Raw genomic sequence first — 14,833 nt, 5'->3', positions numbered from 1 at the left:
GGCCAAGAAGGCCAATGGCCTCCTGGCCTGTATCAGAAATAGTGTGGCCAGCAGGAGTAGGGAAGTGATCGTGCCCCTGTACTCGGCACTGGTGAGGCCGCACCTCCAATACTGTGTTCAGTTTTGGGCCCCTCACTACAAGAAGGACATTGAGGTGCTACAGCGTGTGTCCAGCAACGAGCAACGAGGCTGGTGAGGGGTCTGGAGAACAAGTCTTCTGAGGAGTGGCTGTGGGGTTGTTTAGCCTGGAGAAAAGGACGCTGAGGGGAGACCTCATCGCTCTCTACAACTACCTGAAAGGAGGTTGTAGCGAGGCGGGGGTTGGTCTCCTCTCCCAAGTAACAAGCAATAGGACAGGAGGAAATGGCCTCAAGTTGTGCCATTTAGGTTTAGAGGTTTAGATTGGATATTAGGAAAAATTTATTCACTGAAAGGGTTGTCAAGCATTGGAACAGGCTGCCCAGGGGAGCGGTTGAGTCACCATCCCTGGAGGTATTTAAAAGACGTGTAGATGTGGTGCTTAGGGACATGGTTTAGTGGTGGACTTGGCAGTGCTAGGTTAACGGTTGGACTTGATGATCTTAAAGGTCTTTTCCAACCTAAACGATTCTATGTTTCTATGATTCTGTTAGAAGAAGAAAATCCATGTTTGGATGATTTAGACATCTTTATTTATTATTTTGTTATTTCTGTATGTCTCTTGAAGAATGCCATTTCCTGTGTAAATTATTTTTCTCCACCAGCAGTCATCTCCCATGCCTCGGGGAGCCCCACACCAGCATTCAGCCAGCCACAGGCTCCTCCGAGCCTCCTGCGAATAGATGCGCAGGTATCCCTGTGCCAACACGCAGGCAGAAAGCATTCAGTTGTCTTCAAATGGAGGGTTTAAAGGGTCATATTTGACCTATCTCCCTAGCTATATTCCTGAATGGAAAGCTTATCTAAGTGTATATAGATGGATCTATATATGCATGTATACACTACTTACATATTGTCCACACAAAGAAGTTTAAGAAGCTTTCTTGTACTCATCCCCAGCCTCATCGCGTACATTTTCTTTCTGTAGATACATGTTTAGGGTACATTAGAGAACGGGATGCATATGACTAAAACCTCCTCTATTCAGGCTATTTTCACCTGATCAAGGATGCCTCCACTGCTGCAAATTCTAGTCTAAACAGAATTCGTTCCTAAGGTACCAGAAAGCTGAGATGTAGCAAGCTGCTATTAGCTGGCTAATGTCTTTTCCCCAGACTTCTTTGCTGCAGCCAAGCAGAAGCTTACAAAAAGACATCTCAGCCAAAAACTCCCTGTTCAGAGTCCTGGAAGGCTGAGAGTAACAGCCTCTGCAGAGCAGGACGCACAGACCTGGTTTATGGAGATGAAAAAGAAAGTAGGCGAGTTTCACATCAAATGTATATAAACAGACTGGTAGATAAAACAAAGTATTTCCAAAATCTAAGATATGAAAAATTAATGTGTAAGACAAACGCTGTGTTCTCATATGTGAAACAGGAAGGATGGGTGCCTATGGGTATGGAGAACCAGAAAGATGAGAGTGTGAATTTGGGAGAGCGCCAGTACAAATTTATAGGAAATCACTGAAAGCTCACAAGGCTGCACTTAAAAATTGACTTTCCCCCTTAGTCTCTCAGTAGATCTTGCAATGACATCTTATTGCTGCTAAGTGAACAAAGAAACCCTGAATATATGGTTAAATCACACACAATAGCAAACATTAGTTAATTGATATTTGAATAGCGTACTGAGAGTTTAACAGTTGTACAAGTGGGATTGGGGGAGCATTCACTCAAATTTGACATCTCTGGTATTCTCAGTTCTCTTTTCAGCTCCCTGGTGTGGTGAGAGCTGTGATTTTAGCGATACACAATGCCTGATGTACTAGCTCCCATGGCTGGGAGGTTAAGGTGGGGATCACGGCAGCTTTGTTTTCCTTGTCACTGCTAGAAGTACTCGTGCTCTCTGTGCACAATGAGAGGATACAGGTGATCTTTTACTTTTGAAAGTCTCAAGGCATGTATATTTTTATTCAATTTTTCTGAAAGGTCAGTACCATTCAGATCACTTATCAATGATACTTCCTTGCCTATGCATCATTTTTATACTGTGGCATCAGTTTTCCTGGTTCAACAGTCAGCTCCTAATAAAAGAGGATGACATGTATTAGAAGTAATGAAAAACAGCTGTAATAATAGCACTCCAGTCCTACTTACTTGTCTCTTAACCTCTTTCTTTCAAAGGCTCCCACGCTGCAGTGCTCAGGAGAAAGTTACCATTGAATTATCTACCAGAAACCTATTGGCATCTATTGCTGCTTTGGTGCAGCAGTGCACGAGGCAACAATAACAGGTAACTCTTCTCAGATCCCTGCCCCTCTTCTGTCTCAAAGTACAGGTCTAGAAATAAAACCTGTTGCAGACACTGAAGATTTTTTAAATTAAGCTCACAGTTTCAGACAGATATCAGCTCCAACTGACAGCTCGGCCCCCCAGGACCGCAGCGCTTGCCCACTGCCCCCCTGCTCCTTACAAGCATTGTTCTGGGGAAGCAGTTCTACAAAATTCTCACTGATCACGAAAGGCAAATAAACTAAATCCCAGAAGCAGAGGCAAAAGCATCAATACAGTTTTCTCTAGCAGCCCACTGCTATTTATACAGGTGACTGTGAACATTCACACATCAAAAAAGTGGTATTTTGGCGTATCTTCCAGGAGCAATTGTCTCCCTAATGGATAGCACGGTAAATATGCTGTCCCTGAGGAGGAAAGATGCTTGAGTCATTACAGCAATGGTCTGTAATGAAAAGGATGCAGATTCAGTTCCCTGTCAGATTTACCGATACGAGATTTTTTAGAAATCTCACAGGTACCTTTGGATTTCAGTACAAGGATCTAGGTGGCTTTTAATGCCACAATTAAAATTTCTATGCTTTCCCTAACTTCAGAGAGGAATTATCAAGATTGAGACATTAAAGAACAAGGCATTCATTAGGGACCTGGCAGCACACAGCTTTGGTATCTGAAGTGGATGGAAATTGGAACTGGGTGAATGAAGCCTCCAACGTAAAACTGAACTGGTTCCACAAATGATGGGTTCAAGAGGGCAGAGGAACAGCTGTGGTCTGCTCCCTTCATAAAGCATAGTAGCTATATAATTGCTGAGTTATACCTCTGTCCCCTAAATCCCCTCTGAGAGGGACCCAGAAAACTTCCCAGCGGAGGATGGTTGGGTCTCTCTCTGAATGGCATGATGGCAGGACTGCCCTCATTCTTGCTGCCTTCGCAGCAGAGGTGGGACAAACACATTCATCCAGTGTTTTTCATGGACAGACAAGACAATTTCACATACATATTTTTAAAAAAGCACGTCTTGTGCTGATTGTGCAGCCCGGGCATTTGCACTGCAATCTGTGCTATCTCATTTCTAAGATTAAGCAGTTAAATAGTCTTGGCCTGGTTCTTCTTAATCACACTAACACCACTTTTACAATGATCTGGGCTGAAAGGTTTAGTATTAAGGACAATCGCCCTCTTCCTTTATTACCAGCCAATGCTGAGCCAGTGCATTTAATAAGAAAATCATCGTAGGCTTCAGAAAGAGTAAGATCAGGTTAGATTCCTGTTGACACGGAAATACTCAGAAATGTCTATTAAGAAGCGTCCCAAACACTGAAGTTCTCCAAATTCCTCACTAACGTCTTAATGAAGATGCTGCCACAAGTCAGAAGTTGGAGCTTGTCTTTCTGTTGGAAGTTAGTGCAAAGAATAAATAAGAATTAAGATCTATTAGAGTCATTTTGGCACTAAAAAAGCTAGTGTACTACATGTCCTTGCCAGTGTTCCCCCGTGTATATGATAGGAATAGCTGCAAGGACTGGAGAAGCAGTAACTTTTGGAAAGTACTATATCTGCTACAGAAGCATCACATTAAGTAGACCATTTCCAATGAATCCCAAATGCTCATGTTCATTAGCTTTTTGTGAAAGCTGAATAGCATGTAAAATGTACATTGCACAGCATGACTTGTACTAGTGCCCTAAACGGTGAAAGAAGTCAAATCCCATTCCCAGATTAAACATTCACAGGAAAAAAAATTATCTGAGCAAAAGAAAAATTGTTCTGTAGAATTGCAATCGAACAGAACTGGGAAGACTATGATTTCGTTACTCAACAGCATGAAGTACATGTATTTTAAAATCAGCTAATATCCGCTTTATAGACCTTTAAAACAGAAAATAATGTATTTTGCTATTACTTTAGATAAACAGCGCATGATGAGTCTGGGGACTTTCTTCAGCGTGGAATAGGCTATTAAACAGCAAATGTGTCAGTTGTGTTATTAAATCAAAATCACAACATTTATATATTAGCTTTTTCTTTTAACCTGAGAGACAGCACCTTATATAAACAATTGTTCTCCGTAAGTAAGGGACTACAGGAGCTCATGCTGAAAGAAGGAGACGTAATCTCTAAGGCTATGCTTAGACGCAGGAACCTGGTAGCAGTTCCCAGTTCCTGGGATGGATGTGGCAGGATGAGGCCAAAATGCAGCCTCCCCTATCCCCCTCCATGAGTCCTCTAGGTTGCAGCTAAAGAAACTCTCACCATGTGGCCCAGAAGGACCTCCAGCTTGGATACCTGCTGGGAAACTTTATTCTTTGGTAAATGCTAGGTATTTCTGCTTTTGACATGGACAAATCAATGTGTCAGACATCAAGGGCTTCACAAACACCACTTTGACCCAGTAAAGAGATTGAGTTCACTAAACAGGATATGACAAATGTCATCGTTGACTGGAACAATTACTGGTTTTCCTCGTATCTTTATAAAAAGTGCTATCTATCTCATAGCTAGGAGAAGTATTTTTTGCCATGTAGGTGAGCCGGACCAAAGTAAAGAGTGGATTTAAACTGGAATATTCACTTATTTTTACTACTGCGATCACTGTATAAATTTTGCATGTGGTGAGCATCAGGATGCTCTTGACTACCATGTATTTATTGCTAGTTCTTTTTGTTCATTTATATAAAAGTAAAAAATGAACAAAAATATTATCTAACTCACCAGGGAGTTATGAACTGTCACTGTTATTGATAACAACAGGAAATGAGATCTGCGCCCATTCCCTTTGCTCAGCATTGATGTGGTAAAATCATAAAGCAACCGGAAAATGCAGAGCCTGTGTTTCTAAGTGCAAGACACGGGATGAGTTTCAGCACTGTGCCACCCCAGCCTGACATCTCTGTGACTCCAGTAATTTCAACTGAATCATAGTGGAGTGGTGAATCAGACCCCTGCGGCAACTCCTTCTTCTTCATTTTCCAGTTCACCAAAGAACTTTGTCTACGGCAGTTCAGCAGTACATTTTTACATGTCTCTGACTTTAATAAAACGCTTCAGTCTGCTGAGCTGTGGTCCAGATCTATCACTATATAGTAAAGAAGACATAAGTAATCTGCTTAATCAAATCTGAGGCCACAGCCAGGATGCTACATTGAATGGACCATGGCCAAGGACAAATGCTTCAGAAGAAGGCAGACATTGCAAAAGCACATTTAAATTTGATTTTAGATAAGAAGTCATGCTTTTATTGTGGAAACCTGTGGCAAATTTACCTACAAAGGTTTTTTTTAATTAGTATTTTTGAAGGAGTTATGAATCTTTCCTAGCAGAAGTCCAGCAGCAGGATTCTCTGTGGAGGGGAGATAGTGCTGACTACCAGCATGGCCCAGCATGGCCCATTGGCTTCTCCCACTTGGACACCTCAAGGTGACAGGACAGGCCCTGTCCTCCCAGCAGCCACCAGCATGACAGATCTGGAGCACATCCTGCACATTCCTGCTATAATCCTCCAGGCATCTGTTCGCAATATCTCCTTGGCCCCTGGAGAGCACTGCAGAGCTGTCCTGAACTCCAGAGGGTACCCACCAGGAACAGAGCAAGAAGAGCAACACAGGAAAAGGATGGTGGGGAAGACAAGTAGTATTTTGAGGAGAGAAGGAAGCCAGCACAGATAAAGAGAGACGATCCCTGTTGAGTCATCAGGTGACACAACTTATCAACATGAAGAGCAAAAATCAGTGGCTGCTGCCCAGGACTAAACACTCCACTCACACAGGGTATTGGCCAAAGAAAAGTCCTCAAAACAGCCTTTAAAAGCAGCAATTCCAGGGCCTTGATGCCCTCTTGTCCTCCAGAAGTTACAGAAAGCAAAGAGCTGAAGTAACTCTACTAACTTGTCCTGGACTACTGAAAATACCTGACAAACAGCCAGGACTATGTCACCAGGACCCGGAGAAAGAACCTTAACGAGATGCACAAGCTTAAGACAGCATTTCATATTTAGTCCCTTGAAGTCCTCCATGCTCTTGCAGCAAATGCTCTTGCCCCTAAACGCTTCAGAGAAGAGCACCTTCCCTTGGTTCTTCAAGGCTGATCACCTAAACAAGACTTATGTCAGGCCATCAAGTCAGAGTGACAGAATTGTCCTGTTCTGGAAGAAAATGCTACAGGACAATCTGTGGCAACCCAGGGCAAAAGTCTAAAGATAAAGCAGTGTCCAAAACCTTCCCTAACCTGTCAGCCCTTTCCCTCATTATTTCTTCAACTCATTTGCCTCATGACCCTCCATCAAGCTGCAAGCCCACCATGGGAAGAGGATGCTTTACTTCCAGGCAGAGCTACAATTGTTCCTATCAAGCTTGACCACAAAAAAATCACATTTATCCCAAATCCTGCCAGAGGGCTCCAGCCTTCAGCTTCCATTTGAGAAGGTTCCTCATGGATCTCTCAAACTGTTCTGAAGCCCACTGCCTGGATACTTCTACAAGTATGATACAGCAACGGCACGAGCCGAGGTGTGTGCAGATGCTGCCATCCTGCTAGAGAGGCATCGGTTCTGCACAGCAGAAAAGCAAGCACTTTGCTTCAAGTAACATTAAAAAGAAAACAAGCTTGGACAGCTGTGCTGCCAGACAGCTCTGAACACAGCTTTTACCCTTCATGTAAGTACAGAAACTTCTGCAGCTGAAGAAACGAATCAAGAAATACGGATAAAATGGAACAAGCACTAGAGCTTGAAGATGTTCTCAAGTACTGTCTGGTTCTTAAGCACAGCCACTCCAGCGGGCGCACAGGTACTGAGCTGGGCTGTTTTCAAGTAGCGGGGTCCTCACATCACAACTACCAGCATCATCTTGAACTAATTGCTGAAAACGGTATAACGTGGACTGAAGTGCAGCGGTCTCACCCTCTTGTAAACCATCCAGCGCCTGCAAATTAATTTGGATTCACACAAGCGAGGGGAAAGCCGCAGGTGCAGTGAGTGCTGGTGCTGCCCCGGCGCCCTGCCCCGATGCTGGAGCTGCAGCACGTCCTCCTGCAGCATCCCTGACAGCCTCTGCCTCACATGAGCAGGTTTTGTGGCCGAGCTGCTGTGTCCTCTGACAACTTCAGCAGCACGAGGCTCTCGGAGGACAATGTGCTAGAACTTAATAGCTTGTTGTTCTACACACTGTTCAGCCACATCGTTGGCATGAAAGAAGAGCACTGGTGTTGCTTCTATCTGTACTTCACCCTATTGAAATAAAATATTGCCTTTTTTCTTTCAAATCCAAGTCCCCTCAATGAGCCCTCAGTTTTTCAGTTCCCATCAAAACCACAATGTGCACAGTGACTCATGCATAAAAGATTGGTAGTAAACTCATGCAATGCTTGTGTAGGTATACTTGATGAGTGAGGCTAGAGATTTCCAATTTCGAAAGTTATTATTCCATGAGCACAGTTTGCCATGTAGCAACTGTAAAATTCAGAAATATTTATTCAGATAAGATCTGATACTGATCTTCATCACGTTTTCATTTTGGCAGAGATTTTTAAGGCCCTTACCAGTTATCTTCTCCCAATTACAGTACCAGAGCTCCACCTATAACGAAGCAAATCCCCAGTATCTTTGCAAAAGCACAACATGTGAATCTGACTTCCACATTAATTCTTGAAAGAATGGATACAGTCTATGCAGTGTTAATAAGGTAATTATCACGCAAGCGGCCCATTTTTTTCTGTGATTTCCTAATTAACATGACTATCAACTGCTTATTAATAAAGCAGTTTCCTATGCTTTGACTTGCAGCATATTGTAAACAAATTTAAGATGCCATTTCCTGCTCCGTCATTTACATCACACTATTAATTCACACTTGTATTTGTTTTTCCTATTTGTTAGTGCATTTCAGAGAAAACTGTACATCATGATGGGGAAGAAAAGCAGTATTGGAAACAAAGCCACAAAAAGCAGATTGGTGGATTATTTCCTGTTAAATTATGCACCCAGGGAATTTTTTCACAGTACATGAAACTACATGCCGGTAATCTGGACAAACTAGTTCCTCCTGCATCAGTATTTTATTTGCCTTTCTCCAACAGATGCTACTGACAGTTTACTAAATGGTGCACTGCTTAATAAATTTAGTAGAGGAAAAAGAACATTTATATTCATACAAATTAGATCATGCATGAATCTAAGTTAAGTGCAGCATTTGGGGGAAAAAAGGCTTCGTTCCAGCAAATAAGTGGGAAAACAGGATTCCTACTCTTTCTGATGTTAACACCAAGCAACTTCCACCACGACACATTCTTCTGATTTGCTGTTTCCTGTAAATGCCATCCTGTGGCTAAATTTTCCAGAGCCAGCAATTTAAATATCCAGCCCTTTGAAATTACATCTCTTCGGTGGTGCAGCTGTCTGCAACCGAGCACAGTATGACTTTCATATACACGGTGTTATACTAAGTGGTGTTTTTTAAAGAAAAACAACACACCTTTGCACATTCCTTTCTGACTGACTGTTTAATGTGAGAAAACATTTCCGACTGAACTTCTGTTGAAGGTTGTGCGAGCATTTAAAGGCTGGGGAAATCGTTTCCTGTGGTATATAGCCTGCACCACCACAGGCTGACTAATGAGTCAGAGAGTGCTGAAACCCTCAGGTCCCATAAACATCCACTAATGAGATGAAGCAAGATCTAAAGTGCTCAAATGCTGATAAGTACAGAATGTAGCTCACGATGTACTCTTCACAAATTAGTGAAGGGTTGCTATGGCTCCTTAATGAAATGTTATTATGTTTTAAAACTGAAACCAGACATCTGGGGGGGGAGGGAGGGGAGGAAATGGGAGCGAGTGTTTGAACACCGTTGTCTAGGCTTCCTTTCATCAGCCAGCTGAATTTGCTTACTTGTCCTGAATGAGTGGATCCATTTCTTCAGCTGGTGCAGTGCCTTGCAATAAAGCCGAGCAGTGTGTGCCGTCTTCCGCTCCCTGGGAAGTAGAAATTTCTGGTATGGGAGAGGAGGCTTCTGCAGGAAAGACTATACGAGCTGCTCTTCCCTGGCTGTAAAAGTCTCCTGTCCTCCCACAGCGACAAAGAACATCCAAAGGATTCGACGAACATGAACGCGCCAATATATTCAGCACATTCTCAAAACAACCAGTCAGATCTTAAAAAATTTAAGCACTAAATTGTTGAGAATCACTTGTTTCATGCTAAACTCGGATGTGAAAATATTTAAAGTTCTTTATATGAGACCATATCAATTTCTTTCCTTACCAACCTTGATGTATATGTAGATATATGTATATGTAGATATAGATAGATAGATAGATAGATAGATAGATAGATAGATAGATAGATAGATAGATAGATAGATAGATAGATAGATAGATAGATAGATAGATAGATAGATAGATAGATAGATAGATAGATAGATAGATAGATAGATAGATAGATAGATAGATAGATAGATAGATAGATAGATAGATAGATAGATAGATAGATAGATAGATAGATAGATAGATAGATAGATAGATAGATAGATAGATAGATAGATAGATATACTGTCATACCTATATATACACACACATACATGCACACAAACATATATATACAAAATTTGAGTGAGAGACAAGGATGGGTCTGGCTCCAACTACAGCAAGCCCTAGGCTTTCCTACCTCCTGGTAAACACTGACTTTTTAAACAGTGCCCAGCACACACACAGCTATTTCCCTCCTGAGTCACAGAGCAATCACTGTATTACAAGCTTCAATAAGAACGAAATACTCCAGCTCTGGCGTTGGAGGTGACTCTGAAATCACTTGCCTGGAGAGGAACGGGTTAAACTAAAGCCAGGAGATGCCGAGAAGCACACTTCCTTGAGCAAATCTTGAAAACATTTCTTTAAATGCATCCTTTTAAACTTTCTTTTCAGAGGATGAAGTGAGGGAGGACCACGCTGACAAAGATTAAATGAGCTGACATTCACTTTCCAGCACTCCGGGACGCAGAAGCCTGCTGCAGCACTGCATATCAACACTGCACGTGGGCAGCAGGCGCAGCCCCCAAGGGTGGCTTTGAGAACTGATTCCATCTTTCCTAACAAACAAGCACACAAATACATACCCATTTTAAATTTGATTCAGCTTAAATCAGTTCCATCGAATTGATTTAATTCTCCTGCTTGTCTCTTGTGCCTTACCTGTGGCAGCACCTCCAGCCTGAGCCCCCTCTCCCTCACGGGGATGTGACTTCAGATCCTGCGTCGCTCTCAACTTTCAAGGGTCCCTATTTTCACACTACTTTCTCCTGGCAACTCTGGTAATAGCTCTTGAGGGGAAAATTTTAAAAATGGAGAATAGAGCCATACAGTTCAGATGCCCGACAGCTACTCCCGAGCTTGGCAGGCCTACAAATGACACGCCAGGGCCCGCGCGCACAGCTAATGACTATCAGCCCAAATTGCAGGACCGGGTTCGAATACCTTCGTATCAATCATTCTGGCTGCTGAATCAATTGAACCGATACATCAGAGCAGAGGCCCGACCCACTTCTTATTAGAGTCAGTGAGGTATTTCTCACATTAATTACTGAACTTCTCCTACAAATACTTGAGCTGGACGCAAAATGAGCAATGACTTTCTGTGGCCTACGTTTTCCGGGATGTTGCTTTAGGGTACTCTGGTGACTTCTTCTGGCCTTAAAAACTAGAGTATGACTTCACCGTTGAAACATAAATGTGAAATTGTAAAACCTATCATTCAACCTACTCAACAGGACCTGGCTCTCGGTTCATGGGCAGGGGCCCACCACCCCCGGCATCTGTGATAACGCAACATTTGCAGAAGAATAGCACATCAACATCGCAACGGCAGTACATCTGACGGGACCTGAACATAGAGCTTCCTGGGGGAAAAGTTCTGCATGAAAACAAGCACTTCTGTATGCAGAGTGAGGAATAAATCTTGCCACTCAAACTAATCATCATGGTAAAAGTAATAGATTGGATTAAAATCAGCTTTACTCTTTATTAATTATACTGTTTTCTTCCTCTAATTACACTGTTCAAATCATAGTCAACATTTTAAAGAAAGATTAAAAAAAGTAAAGGAAAGAAAGTTTATGTGTGTGTGTATAGTGTGTGTGTGTGTGTGTGTGTGTGTGTGTATAGTCTAATTACCTTTAAGTCATTCAAATACTGATCTCAACAACCTGGTACTGGAAAACCCAGGTTGATACTACAGTTCTGTAATCAGTATTCCCAGAGTAATTACACTTCTATGAGAAAAAAACCCAAACATTAAAAGACTCAAAGTGATTTCAAAGTAAATTATTCAGATGATGCATTATGTGATTTGTTTATTACTACCTACTCTTTCTGATTTTTAATACCAACATAGAGGTCTCAGGACAAGATTTCCAACCAATTTGGTCTTCTTCCATTTGGCAAACACTGTGTCTAATGGAGCTTGAAATTAAACCAGCTTTTTTGGTTATTTCCTGCTTTGCAAAATCCCAGCAGTGATGACGGGCTCTCCTGTTCACGGGCTGCAGCAGAGGATGCCCAGAAGAAAAAAGCTTTTGTCGTTCTCACACATACGGCAGTGCTACTCTGCGAGGTTCAAGTCCATGAATGACATCAGTAGGAGCTACCACTTTAAAAGTGGATAAAACGTAATAAAGTATTTTGATTTTTGCTGTAAGTAGAAATGATTGTGATTTACCTATTTGACCACCTATGCTGGGATAAATGCAAGTGATAAACGGTCACTATAACAGTAGTAGATGTTGTTACCACCTCACTTGGAATCTGACAATACCATCTCAGAAATCCCTGTCTCACTAGATTAGGAGCGCATGTAACTTAATTAAAGAGACTTCTTCAACTCTTATTGAGTGTTTCAGTCAGTCAAATAAATGCACTCACAGACCTGTTTAAGTTTGTCGTCTTCTTCTTCAGGGTACATGATCTTTTTCTGCATCTCAGGATCTGTTTGGACAATCTAATCTGCTCAGAGAGATAAGCAGTTACGCAAGCCGTGTTTTGAAATGTCTAATAAACACTTGACAGCCACAACCTGGACTTTTTCTTGTCCATTTGGGAAATTACATATGCATTTGAGCTGGAAATTACTCATGCTGAGCATGAAGACAGATTAGTCTTCATCCAGACTTTTAGTTTTTACTTCAAAAGTAACAGTAATATCTGCATATACATACCAGCGACAGCTACAAAGGATATTTCAATTTGAGTGACAGTCTGGCAATAGGAAAAGTATTTTGCTAATTTTTCCATTTGTTTACTCTGTGCCATCTGTTAATTCTGCATGAATACTTCATTCCACTATTTCCTACATTGCAAATGTCTCCCCCTTTTCCAGTATACCCTGTGGTTTAGCGTTGCAAAGGGACTGGGTTTTGCCGGAGCCATCCCTCGTGGAAAACATTCAGAGTCACTGAATTGACCAGCTGTGCTCTTTCAAACCATACAAATCTGCTGCAGGGCAGTGACAGACTGACATTGTCCAAGATTTATGCTCTATTTTCCAAACATGTCCTGGGAGATCATGACCTTGTTGTGGATTTTCTTGGGGGAAAAACTTAGAATTATTAACTTCACATGATATGTAAATATATAGATCAATGCTCCTCTCAGCAGACGATTGCCAGACTATTCAATGACTGCTTTTTTTGTGAAAAAAATACCATCAACTCTCTCCTTCCCTGAAAATCTCCTTATAAATGTCTCTGATGGCAGATCGTTAAATGCTGAGCTGTGGCATTTCCCTGAAGATATAATTATAAAGCTGTGGGAGGAAAAGAGACAACTCTTTAGACCACACTCTTCTTTCTTTTATGGCTATGTAGTTCAGTGGCTAATGTGTATATTGAATTTAATTTAATCACTTCTGTTATTTCTACTAGTTAGATAGCGGTCATTTCATTCAGACATATTATTAAATTATTTATATGGGACCTTCTACTAGCTCAACTTCATTAAGATGGAGTTAAAAGTTTATAAGCTCAAAAATAGCATGACTGTCTGAGGTCATGGCAAGAAAGCTGCAGGACAAGGAGATTAAATCTCCATGCCAGTATGCATATGCCTGTATATGAGCCAGATGCCTAAAACCCCATCGCCACTGGAGATCCAGTGCGTCCAGGCTGAGGAATTTGCAGAGCAACGCGATGGGGAGCCAGAGCCCAGCCACTCCCCAGGGTTCATTGGCTTTATCCATCGGGTCTCCACTGGCACAGCAGATGAGACACGTCGCGAGGTACTGACATTGAAAAGTTAGTCTCATATTGAATCCCACCAAAAGAGCCTGGAGTTGAGTCACTACTTAAGAAGTTTTGAAAAGTTTTTTTCTGGAAAAGAGTCTACTCTTTTCACTGAATCTTTCTGAACTTCTTTTCCCTCAATATTAACCTGAACAGTGTTTGAATCCAGGAGGAGTGTTTGGGTAATACCATTGTATTCATTTTTGCTAGGAGCATCACAGTCTGGTTTCAGAAGCTCGGAAAGAAGACAGAGATGCTAAGACAGGGGTGTTAATCCATCCCACTCACCTGTACCACACAATTAATGTAACGCAGGATTACCAAGCTTACCTATTCAGCCTTCCATGACAATTTTCCCACACTTTCCCTACATAATCCATGCTACTGCCTACTTTCACTCCACCGTTCTCACATACTGTACAGTACCTATCTCAAACCCATGAAGCACCTCTCAGGTATCCCCTGCAATGTGAACCCAGCTGGCAGGCATCACGGCAGCACTGCAGGCTGGATTCGCGTGCTGCTGAGGGGCAGACCCCATCCTTGGCACTTCTGACCAAGCTAAATGAAAGCCTCTTCTCTGAGCAGAGCGCGGTGTGGTCAGCTCTCTTCAGCACTGACACCACTATATGCAACTACCTGAAGTTAAGATTCCTTCCAAAATTACCTCTTTTTAATATGCTTAACTAGAATTTGGCTAGGTTCAATTGACAATGATTTTGTATCCCTCTGTTTATTTTCACTGTATGAGCGATTCAGTAATTATCTGTACCACAGCCACATTCTTCCCATCACACATGCACTGACTTGATAAAATAAATGTGCAAATATCCCCAGAAATGTGAACTTTGTATATCAAGTTTCCGTCCACAGATCATGGAGTTTTGCAGCAACGTTATTATGGAGCCAGCCTATTTTCATTCCCAAACATGGCATTACTGAAGTCAATCCAGTTACACCCAGTTACCAAAATAAGAACAAAATTTAGAGCACTGTGTTTTGGGTTTCAAAGACTGAGGTGTTTCCTAGCCATTTAGCTGACTGGGCATGTGATTAGTTTCCACAATCTTTAGGTACTATAATAAGTACTGTTTTTACAACAGCAAGCTGCAAATATCTTCTTTCAAAAACCTGGCCATCTCCCACAGCTGCCAGGGAAAGAGCTTGAAAGTTCCTGTTGTTAAATGATACCAAAACGTG

The 14,833-nt window shown here is 41.9% G+C and overlaps 1 protein-coding gene across 1 annotated transcript in view; it reads right to left on the bottom strand.

Moving 5' to 3' along the window:
• The window catches only part of LRP1B (LDL receptor related protein 1B), a 676,318-nt gene extending 663,985 nt beyond the window's left edge, over positions 1-12,333 (bottom strand). Inside the window, exons 1-3 of the mRNA XM_019472156.1 lie at positions 12,279-12,333; positions 11,952-12,006; positions 10,341-10,450 (exon numbers count right to left, since the gene is read on the bottom strand). Coding sequence (XP_019327701.1) covers positions 10,341-10,450; positions 11,952-12,006; positions 12,279-12,333 — 220 coding nt within the window. The remainder of the gene's footprint in view (positions 1-10,340; positions 10,451-11,951; positions 12,007-12,278) is intronic.
• Positions 12,334-14,833: the final 2,500 nt, after the last annotated feature.

Source organism: Aptenodytes forsteri, unplaced genomic scaffold (genome assembly GCF_000699145.1).
Source record: "Aptenodytes forsteri isolate BGI_AS27 unplaced genomic scaffold, ASM69914v1 Scaffold11, whole genome shotgun sequence".
Classification (NCBI taxonomy): Eukaryota; Metazoa; Chordata; class Aves; order Sphenisciformes; family Spheniscidae; genus Aptenodytes; species Aptenodytes forsteri.
The sequence above is the reverse complement of the archived record's forward strand: the minus strand, read 5'-3'. Positions and strand labels throughout refer to the sequence as shown.